General features: G+C 42.9%; 1 protein-coding gene across 5 annotated transcripts in view; it reads right to left on the bottom strand.

Moving 5' to 3' along the window:
• SSH2 (slingshot protein phosphatase 2) overlaps positions 1-24,540 on the bottom strand; it is a 242,734-nt gene that overhangs the window by 3,594 nt on the left and 214,600 nt on the right. For all 5 annotated transcript variants that reach the window (XM_025851382.2, XM_025851385.2, XM_073879337.1 and 2 more), the window contains 5 exons: positions 24,005-24,051; positions 20,081-20,227; positions 16,427-16,627; positions 6,204-7,038; positions 1-3,430 (listed from right to left, as the gene is read on the bottom strand). The exon at positions 1-3,430 is cut by the window's left edge and continues 3,594 nt beyond it. In XM_025851382.2, the coding sequence (XP_025707167.1) occupies positions 1,373-3,430; positions 6,204-7,038; positions 16,427-16,627; positions 20,081-20,227; positions 24,005-24,051 (3,288 nt within the window). In that variant the 3' untranslated portion in view covers positions 1-1,372. The remainder of the gene's footprint in view (positions 3,431-6,203; positions 7,039-16,426; positions 16,628-20,080; positions 20,228-24,004; positions 24,052-24,540) is intronic.

Raw genomic sequence — 24,540 nt, 5'->3', positions numbered from 1 at the left:
GAAAGAAGTTACTAACACATAATTTGGCAGGGGATGGCGATCAGAAGTCCCCATTTAAACAAAACCACCATCAATATACTCTGCAGATTCCTACCAGCAATTATCAGTTTTATTTCTGTGGTGTCTGTGTGTTTTCTCCAGTTGCAGCTTTACTCCTTCTTAAAAAGATTAAATCAAAAAGATCCTAAGACGACATCAACAAAACACTGTAAGAAAGTGACATTATGTACATAAATACTGTGTATGACAAATCTTCCAGGAGAAGAAAAAAAAATCCCATGTCAAGTGTTAACATCGATAAGAAAACTTTGCGTTCAACGGAGGTTATACGTAAGTAATGTAACAATTCAAATATCATCTATGGAATTTAAAAAAAGGGCAGCACTGGGAGAAACAGCATGAGGGAGGAAAGTAAATTGGAAAAAGATACGGCCATTAAACTCAGAAGGCCCACAGAATTATTCAAGTAATGGAAGTGTTAAAACCCTACGTATGTATCCATTTTACAAGAACACACTGACTTTCAATTGCTGTTTTTCAAACTTGTCCCTATTCTGTTTTAACTGAAAGGATGTTGCAGAGCCCACTTCCTGGCAGGGAGGGCCAGGATGACCACCTATGTGGAGCCCACTGACCCGGAAGATACTGGGCCACAGCCTCCGCAGACTTCGCCTCCTCCTCCTCCTCATATGCTTTCCTCTACACAGATCTCTTATTAGATTTCATTTGGGGTTTGCTTTTAATTTAAAAATTATGTGCCTGGGGGGGGAACTATCTGCTTGGTAAGTTTACAAGGCCAGCCAGTATCATGCCTTTTAATAATGACAGACTCAGGAATCCAGAAGAATTGGCTTCTGGAAGACCGCCCTTTGAAAGCAAAGCAGAACCTGCCCACTTTGGGAACTCTCAGTGGGCCAGGGCCCAAGGCTGAGAGCACGCACACTTGCGGCTGCTCTTCAGCCCCATCCCATGCATCAGGTCTGAAGCCCAAACCATCACCACACAGGCCCAGGGGGGCATTTCCGATTTCCAGCCTTTTTCTCAGAGGGCAAATGAGGAGCAGGTGGGAGCTGACTGAAAAACAGCAATTTGCCTTTGATAAAGGTGCTCTTTGAAAATGAGTATTTTTGAGGTTTGAATTTTCTAAAAATAAAAAATGCTAAAATGGTCTTGCTGTCCAAATCAATCTCTCTCTCTCACACACACATACACAGAGGAAAAAAAAAAAAAAACCCCAAACCCCGCATGCGCCAGGAACAGTAAAATGACCAAAATATTATAAAATTAACCAATAAAGTGCATGTTCCTTACATATTACACCTGCCCCTTTTACAAACATTTCTCTCAGAAAGTCACACGTGTAGGCTCAGAATCACATGGTATTATAGAAGGGGTTGGTTGTCCGTTTTTTATCATTTGCTTTTTTCAGTCTCCTAAGGGGGTGAGTTCTGCCGTGTGGCTGACGGGGCGTCACAGCCAGCCCTGGAGCTGGGCCTGCACACTGCAGTCCCTGGGGTTGTGGCAAAGGAAGGCCTCCTTCAGAATTAGTCAATTCAGGTCCTGCCCTGGGGAGCAAACACTGCTGACTGTAACCAAATTCTTTGGCATACTGTACGATGGGCTTCTCCACTGGCTTGCTCTGCGCGATACACTCTGTTGTTTTGAGTTGCTCTATAAAATACTTGGTGGGCTCTAGGTTCTGGGGGGCATCTGGGTTTTCTGAAGGCTCCTGGGCCTCCATGGCATGCATGCCTGAGTCTGTTCTGATGAAGGGCTGAAGCAGTTTGAGATGAGGGGTATCAGAGGAGACAGGCTCTCTCTCCGATAAACAGTCTTTACAGAGGTCCAAGTAACCTAACTTGGCAAGCACAGCCGAATGCCTCATTTGGGATGGTTTGGTGAGCCCTCCCTGGCAAATCGCTCGGGACTCGATTTCTTTAGTGCGCTCCTTCACCACGCTGGGGCTATGGCTGAGACCCTTTATATTGTCACTACTAGAGCTATGTGGGAGGTGACAGGCTACAGGTAATGGGTCCAGTTTTTCTTGTAACTCCCCAATATTGTCAATGAGTTGGCTTAGGTCTTCACTAGTTAACTGGGGGTCCTTGGACGGTACTTCATTGCCACTGGAAAAGGGGCCCTCCTGACTTTCTTCCCAGCTCTCCTGCTCTGAAGAGGGCTCATTGTCTGTGGTGCTGCTCTGCTCTCTGAAGCCTTCGAGGTGAACTACAGTCTGCGGATATGCGGAACCCAAGCTGGCAGATGGGACGTGGGTTGTGTGACTGACAAAAGGCCCTCCTGTCTCCGGGGCTGTCAACAGGCTGTCGTCCCAGGCTTCAGGGCTGCTCAGGGTGGAGGTCAGGTTGGCGGGACTGTTGTGCTCAGGAGGGGAAGAAAGAGGCAGAGGTAGCACGTTGGGGTGAGCCGGGGCGGGGCCGAGAGTCCTGTTCAGATTTTCATCCAGGGCACAGAGGACGGGGATGGAGTCCTCCACTTTCACTTTCTGCGGTCCTTGCTCCCCACTCTTTTTGCTCGTGGCTCTTCCACTCCCTGGCCCAGGGTGGTCGGGGGATGTAACTGTGCGGGTATACTCAATGATTTCCACCTTTTTGGGAAGGGAAAGAGGGCCTGCTTGTGTCTCAGATCCCTGGCATGAAACCACAGTCCTCTGCTCCTTCTGGACTCCTCCCTGCTTTGTACTAGTATCCGACCCTGGGCGCTCCTGAAACTCCAGCAGCTCAGGTGCTGGAACAATGACATCTTGCTCAGAATGGGGTAGGGAGCCAGCTTTGGACCCACTGCACTTCCCTTTGCCCTTGCTAATCTCTGGTTCCTTAGGGACAAAAGAATGTTCAAGGGTAGCTTCATCACTCTTTCCTTTTGGTGCTAGGTCTGCCACAGCAGAATCATTCTTGGAATTCTTGCGAATGGACAATGAGGTACAACCAGGGGCAGCACCATGGTGCTCCTGCTCCTGTCGCAAGCGCTCTTCAAACTCCAAGGTAGCTCGCCTCACGGACCCAGGGTACCACTTGGCACCTGGGTGCATTCCTGGGCCCCAGAGCTCTTGTTCCTCCTCAGCTGGTTCCTCTTCTTCCAACTCTGTGGTGGATGAGTGTATAGTTAAGCAGCCTTCTAGGTCCCACTTCCCTGAGTCTTTGGCTAGTTCAGGCTGGGCTGTGGAGGAACCCTCACTCTGCTCCAGATTTCCAGGTTTGTTCTCCAGGGCCTGAGCCCTCTCAAGGGGCAGCTCATGGATGGTGTGCTTCTTTGGTGTATGACATGGGTTAGATAAGATGTCTCCTTTCAGTTGAATCTGTCCGACTCCTTGACTGATGGATTCAATCTCAGTAACGATTTCTTTGACTGAAATTGCATTTTCTGAGTGAGACTGCATGAAGATGTCTGGGCTGACCAGTTCTAAGATTGCCTAGGGAGAAAACAGTGAGATGGTTATGGCAAATCATAGTCTAATTAAAAATGCCAGATGTTTTGCTTAGTAATCTTCTAATCCAGGGGAACCTTTCGGCTATGAGGACACAAATCATGGAGTGCCTGGGACTGTCCTCTGCCTGGGACTGTCCTCTGGCCAACTGTTTTGTCATACAAGGAAAAAAAAACCCAAAACAGATTCATCAAAGGAAGAGATACAAAATTTGTTACAGCTTGTATCACTGTCTACTAAACTTTTGTTCTGTTTATTTTTTATTTTTTTTAAAGATTTTATTTATTCATGAGAGACAGAGAGAGAGAGAGAGAGGCAGAGGGAGAAGCAGGCTCCCAAGGAGCAGGGAGCCCGATGCGGGACTCGATCCCAGGACCCTGGGATCATGACCTGAGCCAAAGGCAGACACCCAACCATCTGAGCCACCCAGGTGCCCTGTTCTGTTTATTTAAACAGAATTCCAACCCAGTATCTTGCTTCAAAAATGAATAGCGGTTAGCCTTGGAGGCTTCTATAATCTTTTCTTTTTTTTGAAGAATTTGAGAGAGAGAGAGAGATATAGAGCAAGCAAGCACAGGAGCAGGGGGAGGGGGAAGGGCAGAGGGAGAAGCAGATTTCTCGCTGAGCAAGGAGCCTGATGCAGGACTCGATCCCAGGACCCTGGGATCATGACCTGAGCCAAAGGCAGACGCCCAACCAACTGAGCCACCCAGGTGCCCCAATCCTTACTTTCCTAAGACCATTAGCCTTCAGGATTTAGGCCGTACTGGGGTAGATGAGATTTTTCGTCTCTGGCCTATCAACTTCCAGTTTGATTCTGTTGATTCTAACCTAGTTCAAGGGGAAGAGTTCCATTCAAGGGCTCAGTGACCACCTTCAATATGCCCAGTGTTAGGGTAAGATGAATGAGGTTATCATCTGATGTCTGATTTGGAGACTCACTGCCCTCTTCTCTCCTCTGTCCTGCCCGCTTTCGTCCTTACCCTTCCACTCTTGGAATCTCTTGGCAATAGCATTCCAGCATGTGAGGGCACTCTGTACCTGGTCACACAATTTCCAAGTTTTGCATGGCTCCTTCTGGGAAAGGTTTACTTGGCTTATGGAGCCACATGCCTAAGCAAACTTAGAAACTGTGACTCTGATATATTACTGTTCTACCAGTTATAAATTTGGATGGATTTAGATCGAGGCAAAAGAAAATTAGCCAATATAAAATCAGGTCCTATTGTTAAAAAAAATGAATTTCAAAAGCTGAAAATGGCTTAGACATCTCTTAAAGTGGATCGTAACAACCATCAATCTGCTTTAACAGTTTATTTATTTATTTATTTATATTTTACTTTATTTTGAGAGAGAGAACATGAGCAGAGGGGAGGGGATGAGGGGGAGAGAGGGAGCCCAATGTGGGGCTGGATCCCAGGACCCTGAGATCATGACCTGAGCCCAAGGCAGATGCTTACCTGACTGAGCCACCCAGGCGCCCCTACTTTAACATTTTTATAAGCCTTCAAAGTATAACATTTCCCTAGGAATTGTTCTGATCTTTCTCCTTCAAAAGAAAGTCAGAGCTAGCACAAACCAACAAGGTCAGGCACACCTTTGGGAGAAATCTGCTGGGATGTTAGGCAGAGGTAAACTAGCCGAGACAGGGAGAGAAGCCACAGCAGGCCCAGTGCACAGGCTGTGGAGAGAGTGCTCATATGACGGGGGGCTTTGCAGAAAAGCTATTTCTGTCAGAGCTGCTACGCCCACTGGTCCAAAGGAGAGCTCAAGCATTCTCATTTCCCAGTAAAAATGAAGCAGAGGCATAACCTCTGGGGAGAGAAGACAGAAGCAGAGGCAATGACTGCCCTGGGGTAAAGAGACAGAAAAGATAAGTCATGGACAAGGTGGTAAATATAAGTAGACAGCTATCAGGAGATGTCAAAAATGTAGTTACCTCCACCGAAATCATTAAGTGAAGTTTGATATGTGAGAGTAAATCTGTCACCATTTACTTCACAACTACTTTATTATACTGATCTAAGATACCATTGTTTTTAAGATGCATCCCAATTTCAGAAGTGTCAAAATGAGAATAAGAGTGAGTCTTAGAATTGATACACAGTAGTTCTTTCCCTGGTCTGAAAGGGCTCCTATGAGCTCATATGCCACAGAGAAGAATCTTCAGGGTCTGTCTGTTCTCAATCATTTCCCAAAACTATCCCTCAAATCTTGGATACCACAGGGTCTGAGATAAGGACCAATCGAGAAACATTATTAATAGCAAGAACTCAGCATGCGCTGCTACTCTAACAACTATTTACACATTGTCTAGTCTTTGAATTTTCTGAGACAGTATTTCCCAAACAAATCCATCTCCTCAGAGAGACACAGGTCTTACTCAGGCAGCATGTCAGTCCCAGGCACTTCATTATTGGTGAGATTTGATTTGAACTGCAGAGGTCCAGGGAGGGGGCCTCTCCTTGTTCAGGCAGGAGATTTGTTTTGGCTACCCACCATCCCCATTCCCTCTCCAAAGTGCTTCCAAAGACACCAAAAGCTTGGAAAGATAAATTCCTCAAAAGGCAATGGGTTTAAAAAAATTTTAAGCCTTAAGTTTTCAAGGAAAGTCTCAGCTACGCTGTCTCTCCCATACCGCCTTCCTAAATCTTTAGCAACATTAAAAGTAAAACGAACACAGCAGAATCCCAAATATTTTGTCTTCCAAAAGAACTTCATTAGGTAGAGAACTACTTACTATAAAGATACTTTTTACCTTTGACTGTTCCTCATCTATTGAAGATTCTTCAGATGCATGGGGAGTATTACTCAAAGAGCTGCTTCTCTGGTCATCAGCGGTCCCTTCGGAAGGGGCTACTTCTACCACTGAGAGTCGACAGCTCTCACTCCTTCCTCCGCCCAGTTCTTCCATCCTTGAGTGGGAAAAAGATCGGGACCGGGTTTCTTGGGAAAGCTCTACAAACTTTTCTAGGGCGCTAAAAAAATCAATGCGATCTGTACTGAAATCTGAGACTTCAGCCTGGCAACTAGGTTGGGGGCTTGGTGATTCAGGATCAGGGGACATGGGAATGTCTTTCAGGCGAGATGTTAACTCTTCCAAAGGCAGTAAGTGGACGTTCACATCTGCTTTCAGAGCATCTGTCTCCAAATCTTCCACTGTTAAGTCTGGGAACTTGTTGGCAATTTCTGGGGCCTGTCCAGGTTGGATTAAGGCTTTGGATGCATGGCAGTTGTCAAGAGGGAATTTTGATTCACTGAGACAACACCCTGATGAGCATCCATTGATGTCATTTAGATTTAATTCATCTTCAATCTGTCCGGCATGAAATTCCCTAGAAGTAAACTCCAAGCAGATCATTCTTTCTTTGGTACACAGGCCCTTCTGATTTTCATCTTGTGGGACGACATGTTCCACAAAGACGGGAGGTATGGGTGGGTGATTCTCCATGGTCTTCACCTCGGCAATCTGGTCTGCTGAGGTGGTGATCTCCTTCTTGTTGAGTTCTAGCCCTGGTTTGCAGATGGGTTCATGGTGGTCTGAGAGGTCGCTATCTGAGTGAGATCTCCAGAGCTTGTTATGCCGCTGTTTGCTGTGGAGGACATACACAGGAAATGCCTTACTCTGGTTTGTGAAATCAATCAACACCCTCCCAGGAAACTGCTCCCAGATAAATTTAAATATTAACCTGCAAATGCTTTGTATTTAATACCCAATGGAAGAAGTAGGCAATAAACATTTGTAAAGAGGCTCAATTTGGGGCGACTGGGAGGCTTAGTCATTAAGCGTCTGACTTCAGCTCAGGTCATGATCCCAGGGTCCTGGGATCGAGCCCCGCATTGGGCTCCCTGCTCCGCTGGAAGCCTGCTTCTCCCTCTCCCACTTCCCCTGCTTGTGTTCCCTCTCTCGCTGTGTCTCTCTCTGTCAAATAAATAAAATCTTAAAAAAAAAAGATGCTCAATTTAACTAATAGCAAAAAACAAAAACAAAGCAAAACAACAATAATAAAAACGAATATGATATCTGATTTTTTTACCTATCAGACTGACAAGGCTTAAAATGGTTGCTAGCAGCTAGTGTTGATGATGGCATGGCCAAACAAGTCCTCTCACATATAGTTGGTAGGAATGTGAATTGTAGAAATTCTTTTTTTTTTTTTTTAAAGATTTTATTCATTTATTTGAGAGAGAGAGAGAGAGAGTGAGAGAGAGAGCACGGGCAGGGGAGAGAGGGAGAAGCAGGCTCCTCACTGAGCAGGGAGCCCGATGTGGGGCTTGATCCCAGGACCTGGGATCATGACCTGAGCCGAAGGCAGATGCTTAACCAACTGAGCCACTCAGGTGCCCCTGAACTGTAGAAATTCTGAGAGTGAAATCTGACAACAGCTCTCAAAATTTAACCCTTAAACCAGCAATTCTTCTAGAGAAATACTACTATAAGTGCACAAAGATAGAGATATAAGGATGTTTATTATATAATACAGTGGTACTAAAGGATCAGACACCAAAAAAAAAGATTTATTTAAATTACAGTCCATATACCTACATGCCATTCATGAAGCTATTAAAAACAGGCGTTTTAATGGAATGCTGTCCAAGGTATACAATTAAGTGAAAAAGCATGCTGACCACATTTGGAATGGTCAGTTCCCATGTTAGAAGAAGTATAGGAAAAGACCCGAAGGAACATCATCAAACTGGTAACAGGGTTCCTTTCAAGAAAGGCAGAATACTTTCAGGGAGGGCTTTACTTCCAACACTCTATATTTGTATAAGTTTTAAAATTTAAAAATAATGAGCATGTTTAACATTAATAACCGGGGGGGGGTAGGTACTAAAACAAAACAGCATCTAGGCAGTACAAAGAGAAATACTCTATTGGAGCCCACTACAAGTTCTTATAATTGGGATAAAGAGCTGATACAGGATTAATTATGAAGTAGTAATGTGAGGAGGGTGGTAATCTTTCTTGAATTAGAAAGCAAAGATGAGGCTAGTAAATCCACAGAAAAAGGTTTATATGCATAAAATACAGGGCTTCTTTCATAAGGATCTTTCAATAAAACTTTCAAGCTAAGGGGACACCTGGAAAAGCAGGTGGCCCAAAGAAGATCACACACCTATATCCATCCTTTGGCCTATTTTATGGAGGGAAGTTTTTTTAAATTTTATTTATTTATTTGAGAAAGAGAGTGAGCGAGAGAGAGAGAGAGAGAGCACACGAGGAGAGGCAAAGGGAGAGGGAGAACCAGACTCTCCCGCTGAGCAGGGAGCCCCATGTAGGGCTTGATCCCAGGACTCTGAGATCATGACCTGAGCTGAAGGCAGACACTTAACCAACTGAGCCACCCAGGCGCCCCTGTAGAGAAGTTCTGATAGGATGAGATTTCATTTCAAACCATACTAACAAGGGAGCACAGTTCCCAAAGCCCTAGCCTAAAAGAAAAAGGTAGCCCTGTGGTTGGTCAGGATCACCTGCCCAGGAAACAGGTCCCTAGATATGGCATTTAGGGGTGTGGTTTCCACGACTTCAAAGTTGGTGAAGAGTTACCTAACTGCAGAGTGTAATGGGAAATAGCCCAAGACAATTTGCCGCAGGCTCAGGGCCACGCCTGCCTATGAATCTCTGCCTAGTCATGCGCCTGCACTGATGTGAACCCCTGTTTGTTCTCAACTCTGCACCTGCTCTCAGCTCCCCCTGTCTGTCTGCTGCTTGGGTGGGACTCTCTCTGACTCAGGCCTGCACCGCAGAAGGGTGGTTTTCCGGGTAGGGAACAGGTCATTCTGTTTATGAAGACAGGCTATAATCAATAGCTGGAAGGAAGGTAGGGTTTTCACCTTTTCCAAGCTGCATGAACTCCAGCCACCCCTAGGAGGAGACAACATATCACACATCCCAAACAAGAGAGTGACTGTGGGGTGGGGCAAACTGAATGGTTGGATAGGTGGGGCCTGAACTGTACCCAGTGATCAACCCAGGCCATGTGCTTCCCTTTAAAGTTTCTTCTACATCTAGATACTCTTGTTTCCTGACCTACATATGGCTGTGTTCTCCAATTTCTAACCCTCACCTATCATGAGGATGTTCAAACCTGCACCAACTCCTCTCAGCCACCATGGGAGGGCAATTCCTGGGATGCAAGTGATTGGGAAGACATCTCAGGGAGTAGCTATTCTCACCTTTCTAATAATATAAAAGAACAGCTTACCTTACCAGTCAACAGGCAGATGGGATTTTTCATGATCCCAAGAACCTTCCAAAGCATGATTTTTAAAAAGTTTTTATTTATTTATTTGACAGAGTGAGAGAGACAGCGAGAGACGGAACACAAGCAGGGGGAGTGGGAGAGGGAGAAGCAGGCTTCCCGCTGAGCAGGGAGCCCGATGCGGGGCTCAATCCCAGGACCCAGGGACATGACCTGAAGCGAGGGCAGCCGCTTAACGACTGAGCCACCCAGGCACCCCCTAAAGGATGATTTTTTAAAAAAGTGCCTGCAAATCACTGATCAATCAGGAGGGAATGAGACTGAAATTATGCTAATAGGTATCAACAGTGTATGTTTCAGAGGAAGTGGCTGACATTACAGCTGCCTTGCCCAGCAGGGATTTCCTTCTCTTTCTGGGGGAGATAATCATCAGAAAATATTAGGCCAGGGCTCTGGAATTAAACTGATCACTACTTGTAAAGCAGAAAGAAGAATCTCAATCCAAAGATAGGTCTGATTCCGCTACCTTTTTCATTTTTGCAGTAGGGCCTGCAGGGAGGGTGGTAGGCAGCGCTTTGATAGAATCAAGAGACTCATTACCATGGCCTTCAAAGCACTGCCACTCCAGGTACCCCTTCCTGCTCCTCCCTTCCTCCTCTCACCTCAGAGGTTTTAGTAAACTCTGTCCTGAATTTTGTGCTTATCATCCTCTTTCTTTATAATGTCATCATGTTTTGTTTGTTCTTAATATACTGCTTAGTTTTGCATGTTGTGAACTTACATAAATGAAATCATACTCTATGTATATATTCTTCTACAACTGCCTTTTGCCTACACTGTTTTTAAGATTCATCAATGTGTGCAGCTGTAATTTCAAGGAGGATGATGAACATACCAGTTTATTTACCCATCCTGTTGATGAACAGTTTTGGCTAGTATGAACAGCACTACCACGGACATTCTTGCACTTGGTGCATATTTTGGTTTCTAAAAGATGTTATATACAGGAGCGGAAAAGGTGGGTCACAGGGTATATGTTCACCGTCAGTTTTACTCAGTAACACCAAACTATTTTCCAGTACAGTTTTTTCCCAGGTCTGTTTATTCTGATGCTCTATCACTGGTAGGGATAGATGTAAGACACAGGATCATATTTATTATTTTAAACTGTTAATGTTTCAATTCAACTGACTCCCTCCACCTATTTCAGGTAGGCATCAAGTAAACAAGTTGCCAAAAAGAACTTCAGAGTTGGTTTGTGGCCTGGATGATGCAAAGAAGTCTCAGGTTCTTTTCTCCCTTGAGTGACCTCGGACCTGAATTTGGCTAATTTACTTCATAAATGAACAAGAAGGAAATCTAAATGACAGGATACACATGATATCCCATTCTCTTGCCTCCTATTTGCTTTCTTTCTTCTTGTTACATGTTTGGTAAAATACCAACTTTGTTTGAGAAAGTTACATAGAGGAAAACACTGCTAAAAATGGGAGTATCAGGTTATAGTAAAATTAGACTGTTTATGGTTACCTCTTAGGACAGCTTGTAGAAAGGACAAGAAAGAAAAAGCAACAATTGAGCATTCTCTATGTTTTGTCCACGGTTCCTAAATGCTTGAAAATTATTTCACTGAAAAGCTATTAAGAAAATCCTTTAAATCTCAATTGCGATGAACCTCAATTGCGATGTGGGTTCATTCTCAGGTTCCCTCCTGCTGGCTGACCACTGTGCACCAGCTAACTAGACTTCAGTGTCTCCACCAGCAAAGCAGGGGAGTGTAACAGACACCGCTGCCTCCTCTGGCCCTGGTGACGGGGTTTTCAAAGAATCAAAACCGACATCTACGAAGACATGTGGCATGAACTCTCCCCTGGCTACCACCCAGTGTTTCTTCTCTGCCCCTTATACACTGGAACCTAATATCACAGACACATGGTCCAGCTTGCAAATGCCTGAAATCCGAACTTGTCTAATGGAACAAAAATCTGCCAGATACCTGCATGATCAGAGTACAGAATAACAAACACGGCTGTTGGCAGTTTAATGGAGGTTTTACACGCACACACACACACACACGCACACACGCGCGCACACACACGCGCACGCACACACACACACGCACGCACACACACACACACACCCTCTTTCTGTCTCACTCCCATCTCCCAGCTATAAAAAGATAAAAAATAAAATTAGATATGCACAGTATCAGTGGCTTTATGATACCCTCCCTTTTAGGTCCAAAGGGTTATATCAAATATTAGCCTTCCCTCTTAAAGACATACTGAACTATGCAAAAAGTCCCTTGCATTTCAGATAGGAGGTCACTGTTTGGTCCATAGCCTCACATTCTGATTAAAGAGACTGTAACCAATTCATAAACCACTTACAGAGGCCTGGTATCACCTTGGTAAACTTCTCTTCTACCAAGACATCAAAGCACCAAGCAAATACCCTCAAACAGAGGGCTGTGACCTCAAGTTAAGTACCCAGTGCCACTCTAGACAACCATAGGGGCTAAAGAATGCTAGGATCAGGGCTCTTTTTGGGAAAACCACATGCTTCCTGACAGAAGATGTGGAATATAAGATCTAAGTACCTCCACAAGAAATGGATTTCTTTGCAGACAGAATGAGTGGGGTTTTTTTAAGGACTTTTCTTCTCCTGGTTACCTAAGCTGTAGAGCTTCAGACAGTTCCAGGAGTCTGGGGCTTCTCTGTTTTTGCTCTTCTAAGCAGGCAGACCCTGGAGTAGCGCTCTAGGGCTGGGCAAGAATCTGCTGGGCCCAGTTCACTTGGCAGCTAGCTTGGCAACAGCCTACAAGTGCTGTTTCTTAAAAAAAACATTGGAGATTGCAGACCCTAATGATTGTATGCCCGGCAGGCACTCCCACTCTTTTTCCTAACTGGCAGAGGCCTGATCTGGTTTGGGTATTCACTGTTTCATGGGAGCCCTGGCAGGCAGGAGACAGTCTGGAGGGAGGAGCTAAAGGCAGGTCACTTATTCCCCTAGCTTTCTCCCCACAGGGTCACTTCAGGCTGGCTGTGTCCCTTGACTGAAAGTTATTTCTCCTCTCTGAAGGTGCCTCTTTCTCCAGGAGTCTCCTTCCAGGTTCTAGTAACTGCTCCCTCCCTCTTTGGGCCTCACAGCTATTACCGAACAGCTCTGCTGATGCAAGTCCCTTGATTCTACTATAATCCCACATCTTTATAAAACCCTCCTCAAATAATCCTAATACGAGTATGCTGTTTCTTGTTGAGATCCTGACTGATGGAGGTATTCTATTACTTGAAAGCAGCCTAAGTGATACCCCTAGCACAAGATTCTGTTCTTAAAATCCAGGAAACACCACAGTACAGGAAATTCCAGGACCACTTCCTATTCTTGTTTCTTTTTTTAAGATTTTATGTATTTGACAGCAAGAGACACAGAGAGAGAGGGAACACAAGCAGGGGGAGTGGGAGAGGGAGAAGCAGGCTTCCCGCGGAGCAGGGAGCCCGATGTGGGGCTCGATCCCTGGACCCCGGGATCATGACCTGAGCCGAAGGCAGACGTTTAATGACTGAGCCACCCAGGCGCCCCCCTATTCTAGTTTCTAATGGAGTTAGTGCGCCTGTGGGTGGTGGAAGGCAGTGGTTGGAGGAAGGAGGAGAGGATAAATGGCACATACATGTATGTGTTTCTGGGTAGCCCTGGAGAAAGATGATGATGAGAACCACATCAGAATAACCCTTACCAGTCTATACTGTACATTGTTTTTTAAGATATATTTTTAAAGATTTATTTATTTGACAGAGACAGCAAGAGAGCACAAGCAGGGGGAGCAGGAGAAGGAGAGGGAGAAGCAGGCTCCCCGCTGAGCAGGGAGCCCGATGCGGGACTCGATCCCAGGACCCTGGGATCCAGACCTGAGCAGAGGGCAGATGCTTAACCATCTGAGCCACCCAGGCGCCCCTAAGATTTTCTTCTTAAGTAATCTCTATCCTCAATGTGCTCGAACTCACAACCTGGAGGATCAAGAGGTGCATGCAGGCTCCTCTGACTGAGCCAGCCAGGCGCCCTCGTAGTGTACATTTATTTATACACATTTTTATTTACAATAACCCTGTGACACAGGGTTCTTTAAAAAATTTTTTATTTAAATTCAATTAGTATTAGTATTATTAGTTTCAGTGTGACACAGGGCTCTTGATTTTCATATTACAGATGGGGTCAGGCGAGGATCAGAACTGTGAAGTAACTTCTCAAAGTTGCAGCAAGAGGATGAACCAGAGATGGAAACCAGATCTACTGACTCAAATTCTGTGGTTTTCTCATTCCCCAGGGCTTGCTCCTCCCTCCATGAATCAAGCCCAGGAAAGCAGAATAGAACCGAAAGGGAAAGGAAGAGGCAGAGTGATTTGTGGGTTATGCTGCCCTTCTTATCCTCATCTAAGATTTTTCTGAAGTTCCTTTAACATCTAAGAAAAACCACATCCTCTAAAAAAACCCAACCCAACAGCTTGCAGTAGCCTGAGATTCCAGAATAAATACTGAAATTGGCAGGACACATAATATCCTTGCTCTCAATGGGTCACGTGAGGACACTGCATAACATCCGTCATGTGTGTGTCTGGGAACATACAATATTTATGTTTCATCCAACCCTCAGATGCCTCTTTCTTGTGCCAAAAAGAACCGCTTTGTCCTACCTTCTGATCTAATCCAAAAATGTCATCAAAATCTGGCCCCCAAGACCTCCAAATTCTTTTTAAGTGGAGGAGACTTGAGTATCCTCCCTGCTTCCTAAAAGAACGGCTCAGATGAAATCATGCCAAGTACTGAGTAAACGGGAGGGGTTTTTTTTAGTGGAAACCATAATGCTATGCTGGGCTGCATTTTCACAAGACTTCGGGGGTGGGAGGGTGGTCCCTCTGCCTGGATAGGCTGGAAGGCTATTTAACATTTTGTTCAGGGGAAACACAGCCCAGATTCAAGCATCAAGACCAAGTCATGAGACTCACTGGAGTCAAACTCTGGCACCAGCCCCAACTGCTTCTAGGCAGCTGTGCCTTCATATGAACAAAACCACCTAGAATATGCACACATGGAAAAATTAAAGCAAAATCTAGCACTCCACAGAACTTTAGCATGTGGCATCTCGGGAAATTGACCCTTAAACCCAGTTTAATATGTGAATCTCTTTCCTTGAGAGCAGGTGAAAGTGGCCTTCACTACCAGTGGGGTAAAATAGCAAATAATTACTCATTTTTTTAAAAGATTTTATTTATTTGAGAGAGAGAATGAGAGAGACAGAGAGCATGAGAGGGGGGAGGGTCAGAGGGAGAAGCAGACTCCCTGCTGAGCAGGGAGCCCGATGCGGGACTCGATCCAGGGACTCCAGGATCATGACCTGAGCCGAAGGCAGTCACTTAACCAACTGAGCCACCCAGGTGCCCCTTATAATTACTCATTTTATAACCAATTACCAAATTATTCCTGAAATGAGTAGTTCTTGTTGATACAGGAAGATGTTCAAGATCTAGTACTGGGTAGACAGAGAAAGACAAATACTGAATAGTATCACTTATATGTGTAATCTAAAAAAGCCATACTCAGAGAAATAGAGAATAAAGTGGGGGTTACTAGGGGGTAGAGAATGGGGGAGATGTTGGTCAAAGGGTATAAACTTCTAGTTATAAGATTAAAATGTTCAAGGGATCTAATGTAAGATGGAGATTATAGTTCATAATACTGTATCATATACTTCTGAATGTTGCTAAGAGAGATCCTAAATATTTTCACCAAGAAAAAAGAAACAGCAGGTGAAGGAATGGAGGTGTTAGCTAATGCTGTGGTGATAATCAGTTTGCAATATATAAATGCATCAAATCAACACATTGGACATCTTAAATTTATACAATGCTTTATGTCAATTCTAGCTCAGTAAAACTGGGGGGAAAAAGGATGGTTAAGTGAGGGCTAACTGCAGTGTAACTGTTCAATATACATTGCTGCAGTTTAAAAAAAAAAGCAAGACCAGTTATTGGGTGAAGAGGTAGGCTGAAGAATAGCTTTTGTGAGAAAGTATCCATCAATATATGGGGTAAGAGTCAGACCTGGAGAAACATGCAAGATAATGTTGATTACTGTCTGTGGGTATTGAATTTATAAATGATTTTTCTCTCTGTGTTTTCTGCATTTCTGCAAAGCATATATATACATATATATAAAAAGATTAAAAGATTTTTCAAAGGAAAAGAAAAAGAGTATTTCCAGGAAGTGCCTTCATACCCCAAATCTGACTTGTCACATGACCAAAATTTTGGAGAAGGCTCACTGAAACCAAGCGCTGATAAAAAATGATGCTTAAAACAGCACCACGTACTTCTTAAATTTTATTTTCTTTTACAGAACAGGCCAAAATATTTTCTAAGAACTTCATCTATGCTTAGCATTCCTTTGGGAGCAATAAGTATCCATTTTGATAAGGCAGCTGTATCTGGCCTTAGAAGATGTTGAGAAATGTTTATGATAATCAGCACCTACTTGAGAAAGTAAGAGAACAGTATGTCCACCTTTTAGTTTAAATGTCTTTAGTTTAAACACCTGACCTTCCATACTATTCTTAAATGCTTGTACTTGTTTTTTAAAATCTAGATTGACAGATGTTTCAATTTTCAAAATGTATCACACATACAAATTAGGCTGAGAATTGGCTGGAGGGAAGGAAATTTTATCTTGCCCCAGGGAGTATAATGGGGGGAAAATCTCAGAAAGTCCCTGAAGGACTCACCTTGCCAGCAAGATCCCCTGGTACTCTTCCAGTTGTCTCATGAAGCTGGGGTTGGGCTTGGTCACTGTTCGCCTCTCCTTCACGTAGTCATAGGCCCGGTCCAGATTCCAGCCGTACTCCTTCATTGCGTAGGCAATCACAGTGGAGGCTGAGCGACTCACCCCCATTTTGCAGTGCACAAGGCATTTAGAGCCATGTTTCCTATGTCGGGAGATGGAGGTAAGGAGAAAAACACAATAGTGAGCACATTTTAAAAAGCTACGTTCTACATGTTTCCAAGTCTCCTCTCGTCTTTCCATTTTCTTTCAAACCATCCCACCTTAGTGTACTTGTATATCTATAGTCAAATGTGCAGGGAGGGGAGGCAATTCTAGTGTACTCAAACAATAGTCAATGTTACTATTAATCCTTTTAAATTAATTCAGCAAACATTTATCAGGCAATCACTGTTGTAAGATAATGTGCAAGGTTTCCCTGCCTCCTCCCAGTAGAGGCAAAGAAAAGTAAATCTTCCCTAAATGGTAGGGTTCGGGGGAGAAAGAGATAATTAAAATGCAAAATGGTAATTGCAATGAGTGTGAAGGGAGAATTTTCAATTTAGACACTGGACCCCATTTTGCATGTCTGGAGGTGCATGTTCCAAGGCTGGCACAGTCTTGAGTTACAAGTGTGACAGTGATTCATCTAATATATCCAAATGTTCTGAGTTGCTTCCAGTTCAAGTTCCAGTAAGGGTTCTGTCCCTGGAGGAAAGTACAAACCAAATAAAACTAACCCTCCTCTTTACTCAGATGTAGTCCTACATATCACTTTTCAAACTATCACCATCATGTTCTGTCTAGGGACTGGCTAGACAATCCGTGGAGTTGGATGGGACCATGTGATGCACCATGAGGCTTTCTCAGTGAGGAGGGTGGAGTAACTACCTGTTGTTGTTTTAATGGGGTGGAGGAAAGAGAAAGCAAAGTTACCATAAAGTGACTGTAAGAAACAAACAAAACCCTGTGGTCTCAAGATGCTAGAGCTCATTACTTTGGATATGAACATGACTCAGTTATGCTATGCTAATTCTGCTAATAACACAGTGTCTGGCACAGAGTAAGCCTTCAAATATTTACTAAATGTATGAACAAACTTACGGATCTGCTGTTAGATCTATCAGCTATCAGTAAAAATATTTTAAAATCTGGAAAAAAGAATGGTTACTCTTTTCACTAGAGTACATGGGTTAAAAATCCTTCCCATGTGGCTAGTCCAATAAATTAAAAAAAAATGTACATCAGCCTAATAGGGGAAATCTACTCATTCACTCACTCACTGTATTACAGTAAACAAGCTTCCTTCCAGAGGCTTATAACTCTTCTGCTGGAGAAAGACACACAAGAAAGAGTTAAGTACAATGCAAGGAAGGCATGAGGTTACATGCCAAAATGATAGGAATGAGGTTATGTGCCAGATAAGTGATAGGAATTCAGAGAATGATCTGCAATAATCAAAACAGTCTCAAAAGGAAGGTAAGATTAACCTCCTACCCATCATTTAGATGCAAAATTCTGGAGTCCTTAGGTTGATGAAGGTGTGTGTCTCTGCATGCTTAGATGATCCCAAATGACTAGGACATTTTTGTTTTCTTTATGGCACCATAACTTTAGACTACAGTGCACAGTGACTCAGATATAAGTTCAGACATGTGCTCTATATTTTCCCATCAAGCTCTGACATCAAATTTCAGGTCTATACCCGCAGGCATGCAAGGTGCTCAAAGGTGGACAATTTTAAGAAAAATACAGTTATGAAATCCACCCCCATAAAAGCATGACTTCTTTGGAAGTCATTATTTTGAATGGGGCTTTTTCAGCGGATGGTTTCTAACTCACATTTTGAAGGATCTGAAGTCAGTTCAGAAAATCCAATTTCATCTTTCAGTTTCAGCCACACACAACCCCCATTCCGCCCCTCCCCGTGCTGGGTTGTCTGGATTAAGCCTGGTCCTGGTATCACTTCAGGAATTCTAAACCCACCCATCTGTAGGTCGAGTCTGGAATTCAGGACCCTGATCAGGATGAAACATGTGAGGTGCCTGGTGCCGTTTAAAGAGGCGCTCACTCTCAGATGCCGACCTACACTCACATGAGCCCAAGCAGGACTGCCTGCTCATGTGTACCCTGCAGGCCTCACATATCTTACCTCAAGGCTGAAACTGGCCTTTCCTTTCACTGGGACTGGGGCCTCACCTGAACTCTAGCCTCTTTGGCTGTGATCCTCACAACATGCCTAGTCTTTTCCAGCCTCCCTTCCTTAAGGAACTAGACTATTCCTAAATACTTGATGGACTCTGGAATAAGACATGATCTTAGGTTCAAGTCCTATCTTCACCACTTGTTACTTAACTTCTCTGAACCTCATCTCTATAGTCTGTCCCTACCTGTACAAAAGGATGACAGTATATGCCTCTCTGGATTCTGGAAAATATTACATGAGAGAATAAAGTGTAAAGTACCTGGCACATAGTAAGCATGACGTGAGAGGTATTATTGAGAACAATTTAATAATAGGCTTCAAGAATATAAAACACTCCTCCAGGTGCTAGGTAGAGACTGAGAGTATGGGCTCAAAGCTAGGAGGATTCAGGGTAACTAAGAGGAAGAACTTCTTGACTATGGAGGTCCTGAAGAAAGATGTGGAATCATTGCTGAGGGAGGGCTTTAAAAATGAGAAGTGCTTCTCATCTGCCAGGGATGTTTGAATGTGGTCCCATCAGAGGGGCAGCGTGGCTAACACGCTCATTTATGGCTCCTTCTATTGAAGGAATATATAGGATTGGCAAGGAAATCCCCAGGGACTTAAAAAAAACCAGCGCAGACATACTAATACTAATTAACACTAAACATTAAATTAATACTTTGTTTCACTAAAAGGACCAATTTAGGGCGCCTGGGTGGCTCAGTCGTTGAGCATCTGCCTTCGGCTCAGGTCATGATCCCAGGGTCCTGGGATCGAGCCCCGCATCGGGCTCCCTGCTCAGCGGGAAGCCTGCTTCTCCCTCCCCCACTCCCCCTGCTTGTGTTCCCTCTCTCACTGTCTGTCTCTCTCTGTCAAATAAATAAATAAAATCTTAAAAAAAAAAAAAGGGACCAATTAATTTCAAGATGATATCAAGAGAACGGCCAGAGGAAAATTTCACTGCTTAGAGTACCATAAAAGTAAAGTAAAAGAAAGAGAAAAGATTTCCAAAGCTCACTAAGTTTCCCTTCTGGTCTTCAGAAAGAAGGACTCAGTATCCCACCCACCTGGAGTAATTTCTGTTCTCTCACTTTCACATGTCCCCTTTGGCAACTTAGCACTTCCTTCAGAACATCTTCCTTCTCTCACTCTTACTGCATTTGCAGCGGCTTCAGTTTGTGTTCCCTCATCTTGTGCTCAATGGAAAGAGTCAACAGGGGATTCATTCTTCCAGGGGTTTCATCTACTTACAGGGAAAGTATGAAGTCACTAGTCAACTCTTCCCCAGGATTAAGGAACCTAAGTCTCCTTTTTTTCTTTAATTCCTTCTCCCAGAGTACAGACAGTAAGCCATCTAGAGCTCTCAGGCCCCAGCCGCATGTGGTGCGGGAGGAACATGGGTCAGAGCACGTGCGTGGGACCATTACTCACTTTGCTTTAGAGATGAATTTGTAAGTGTCATTCCAGTAAGCCAGGAGATCCGTTGCCTCTTCATCGTATACTCGGATGTTATGATACTCAAAGACTCCTGGGAAGAAGTTATCTATCTCTCGAGTGACATTCAAGATATACCGTACCCTGCAAGGAAACCAAGGGAGAATATGTGCTCTACAACTCAGGCTAAATCCAATTCCAGCACTGTTTTTTGCATTTAAAATTTGTTTGCTCTCTAGGTTGAAATAAAATACTAAAATATTGAAGAAAGCTAAAGAACTAAGAGGCTATATACTTATTTAGTAGAGAAACTAAATAACAGAATCCAGGACATACCTGGGCACCAATGAATTACTGAGCGAAAAGCTGTCTACCAAGTCCAACATCTAAATTCCCTTTTCAGTTTATGTACAGTTACACAATCTCATCTTTGATAGTCTTCTGAAAAGATGCCTTGTATTTTACTTCAAAAGAATCAACCCAAGGTCCGTGATCTGACAATTTCTCTTCAGTCGATAAAATTACCAGAAACATAATTTATTCTTTGGAAGTCATTTCTATTAAATCAGACTATTAACATCTACCTCAAGACACAAAAAAACAACAAAATAGGAAAGGGAAAAATTTCCTCCTATCTTTCTGAATGCTAGATTTTACTCTGTTACTCTCTGTAAACTACAAGCAAGGCAAGAGGGGCGAGGGCTGGGAGGGTCAGAGGAAAGTTGGACCTAACACTCTTGTCACTCTGTAGGCTGCAGTCCTGGCTGCCAGAGCAGCAGATGTGTCTGAGAGTTCTCCCATACCCAGAGGCTTGCAGAGAAGGGTTTCTGTACCACAAATTTCTTCTGCTGTCTCTCTCACTGCACAATTTCAATAAATGCTTGGGTTTAATTTGCCAAACGGTTATCTTTTCTCAGTGCTGTGTGGACTTGGACATCACTGGAGTTTACTCCAACAAGACAACACAGACTGACTTATTTCTCTCTACAGAAGCTGCTTCCTTCTTGGAACTACACATAGTGTTCTTACAAACCCAATCCCTGAAGTCAGAGAAATGACTACAGAAAGGGAGAGCCATAGTTAACCCGTTTTGTGGTTAAGGTCAAGAGACCAAAATTTTTCTGAAACATGATATCTGGATATGTTTTAACTTTGCATCGAAGTCCATTACTAGGAAGGATTTTTTTTTTAATTTAAAAACCAAGCACATGTAATTGTGGAAAACAGTACATGGAGTTACTCTATGACCCAGCATATTCCTCTCCTAGGTATAAACCCAAGAGAAATGAAAAATAAGTCTACCCCAAAATTTGTACATGAATGGTCACAGCAGTATTCAGAATAGCTAGAAAGTGGAAAAAACTCAAATGTCCATCAACTGACGAATGAATAAATAAAATGTGGTATTTCCAAACAATGGAACATTATTTGTCAATAAAAAAAAGGAATGAAAGTACTAACACATGCTACAACATTGATAAACCTTGAAAATATAATGTGAAGTGGAAGAAATCGTTCTTAAAAGAGCACATATTATATGATTCCATTTAAATGACATGTCCAGAATAGGTAAATCTATAGAGACAGAAAGTAGATTAGTAGTTTCTAGAAGCTGGGGTGACTGTTAAAGGGTACGGAATGTCTTTTTGGGTTGAAAAAAATGTTCTAAATTATTGCACAACTCTCTAAAAATAATAAATATCATTGAAGTGTACATTTTAAATGGATGAACTGTATGTGAATCATATTTCAATGAAACTGTCAAAAGGAAAGCACACTTCTCTTATTTAAAATACAAATGAATAACCTCCCACCTTTAATCCCGTAATTTAATAATGGATTATGATAGGACAAGGCTTCCCAATCCTACTTATTACAGAACCCTTAGGCAGCCACTACCAACTGAAATCAGCACTCCGTGAAACTTCTTTGACATCTCTATATGGAGGAGTGCTTTACTTGGGGTGCTAAAGTCAGTAGATTGGGTGAAAATGGCCTTATTGCCAAAATTAGTCTTGGAAGTCCCATAAATCATCCACAAGGGGCAGTATATGTGTTTTGTAACTATAATCCAAAATTAGTCTTGGAAGTCCCATAAATCATCCACAAGGGGCAGTATATGTGTTTTGTAACTATAATTCTTAATCCACAAGAGTTTAAGAACCAGTGAATTTATGAAACAAGATCTAAGTCGATGTCTGAGCATCTGCCTATACTGTCTTTTAAGACAAATACATCTGCGTTTTATAATTTAGCATTATAAGTAGTAAATGAGATGAACAGGTATCTCCAGTGGGGGGGTTAGAAGTCAAGGCGTACTCTAAAGTCAAAGGCCATGTGTGCATGATGTAATTTCAATGCATTTGGCAAGCACTGGCTGTATCAAATCTCAGATTTCCTATTAAACACTGTATCTACATGCTAGTTTCTGGCAAGTCACAGTCAATTTTTCTATCGTCCCTTCACATTTACTGAGCACCCTCTTGGTAATAAAACTTTGAGCTAGGTAGAGGTACGTTTTAAAACTAAGATACAGTCTCTATTTTCAAGAACTCTAGACTCAATTCTAATCAACTTAAAATTTCCAAGTTCTATTTATTTTCATATCTTAAATTAAGTAACCAGATTCACACCCCCCTTCTCCCCACCCCAAGAACTCTTTGTATAATTCTCTGCCTTAAGTCTTGTTCCAAGTTCATTTTAGCAATTATGAGATACCTTTCTTCTGAAGGAAAAGTAGGGAGTATGCATCTAATCATGCTAAAGATAACCAGAAGGTTGGCTTACAGCTGAGAAAACAGGAAGCCAGCAACTAGCCATCACTACTTCTGGGTTTCAGTAGGTCTTATCGCTGTCCACAATTATGAGTTAGCATGGCCAACTTCAATGAAAAATTTAGGCATTAGCTAAGAAGTAAAAAGGGAAGAAAAATGGCAGCCTTTTGCTTGCTGAATGTTCATGGTGGTCTCAATAGCTACAATCAAACTCAATAACCATGCTGCTTAGGGGCACATTTCTTAATACAAAGTAGCAAAGTAGGTATTCTTGTTCAATTTCAGAAGCTTGTCCACTTTACATTTATAACCTCCTTAGATTTCAAGCACCTTATTAAAAAAGGATAGGGACTGAGTCTTATTTTTCTTTGGATCTCTAGTATCTAGCACTGTACCTGGCTCACGGAAGATGGTCAATAAATGTTGAGTGGATAGCTGTGAACCCAACATATGTAGTTCTGTGTACTCTTATATAAAAATAGGAACCAAAGGCAAAACTATGGTGGCAGTAAAAAGATCAGTGGTTGCCAGGAGTGGGGGTGGGAATAAATGGGCAGAACAGAGGATTTTTAAGGCAGTGAAAATACTCTATGATACCATAATGATGGATGCATGATACTATACATTTGTCCAAAGCCACAGAATGTACAATACTGACAGTGAACTATAACGTAAATATGGACTTTGCATGATTATGATGTTATCAATGAAGGTTTATCAATTGTAACAAATGCACCACTCGGGTGGGGATGGTGATAATGGGGGGGGCTATGCATGTGTGGGGGCAGAGGTATATGGGAAACCTCTGTACCTTCTCCTCAGTTTTACTGTGGATCTTAAATTGCTCTAAAAACAAACAAAAGGAACCAATAACTACATTTGTTTTAAACAGCAGGAAAAGCATGCACATTTCTTTTGGAAAGCCTTTCCACTGAAACAGTAGCTCTTTCTTGGGAGCTGTGTGTGGGGGAGGATGAAACAGTGGGAGAATGGCCACTTAACTTTTTATTAGATTACACCTGATTAGAATCAACTGGAAGCAACTCTAAGGCTTAAGGTTACTCACAGACACCTATATGACAGGAAAAAGTAAAAAAGAACAGTGATTTCTGTCAGGGGGATAAAAGCAATTGCTCTGTGTGCTTACCCTCGGTTCTGTAAATCCTCTAAATTGGAGGCATTCCATTCTGAGCCCTGTGGAGGGTGGGAAAAAGATTAGGGAGTATTAGCAAATGAACAAAACACAATGCTTGTAAAGGAGTCCCATGAGGGAAGCAGCAGAGCCAGTAACATCTACCACGGTTCCTTTCAATAGGTCAGGTACTTCATTATACATGATCACATTTAGTTTTCATAAGTGATAGGGTAAGAAAGTTATCTTCATTTTTACAGATCAGAAAACCAGCCCTCATAGAATTCAAATAATTTTTGCTCAAGATCACTTGCTGGAAAAGTGTCTTTGATCATCCTCCACTCTAAGGTAAATGTCATCTGTCTTGTTTATAGCACTCTGATGTTTTTCAATACTACGTATCACAATTTTTACTTGTATATTTATTTATGTGCTTATTTACTACCTCTCTCCTCCACTATAATATAAGCTTCTTGAGGACAGCAACCAGATCTCTTGTTCCCTAAGGACACCCTGAACAGTGCCTGGCCCTTGGCAGGTATTCAGTAATA

Source organism: Callorhinus ursinus, unplaced genomic scaffold (genome assembly GCF_003265705.2).
Source record: "Callorhinus ursinus isolate GAN/ISIS: 27379988/994484 unplaced genomic scaffold, GSC_fseal_2.0 scaffold34, whole genome shotgun sequence".
Lineage (NCBI taxonomy): Eukaryota > Metazoa > Chordata > Mammalia > Carnivora > Otariidae > Callorhinus > Callorhinus ursinus.
The sequence above is the reverse complement of the archived record's forward strand: the minus strand, read 5'-3'. Positions and strand labels throughout refer to the sequence as shown.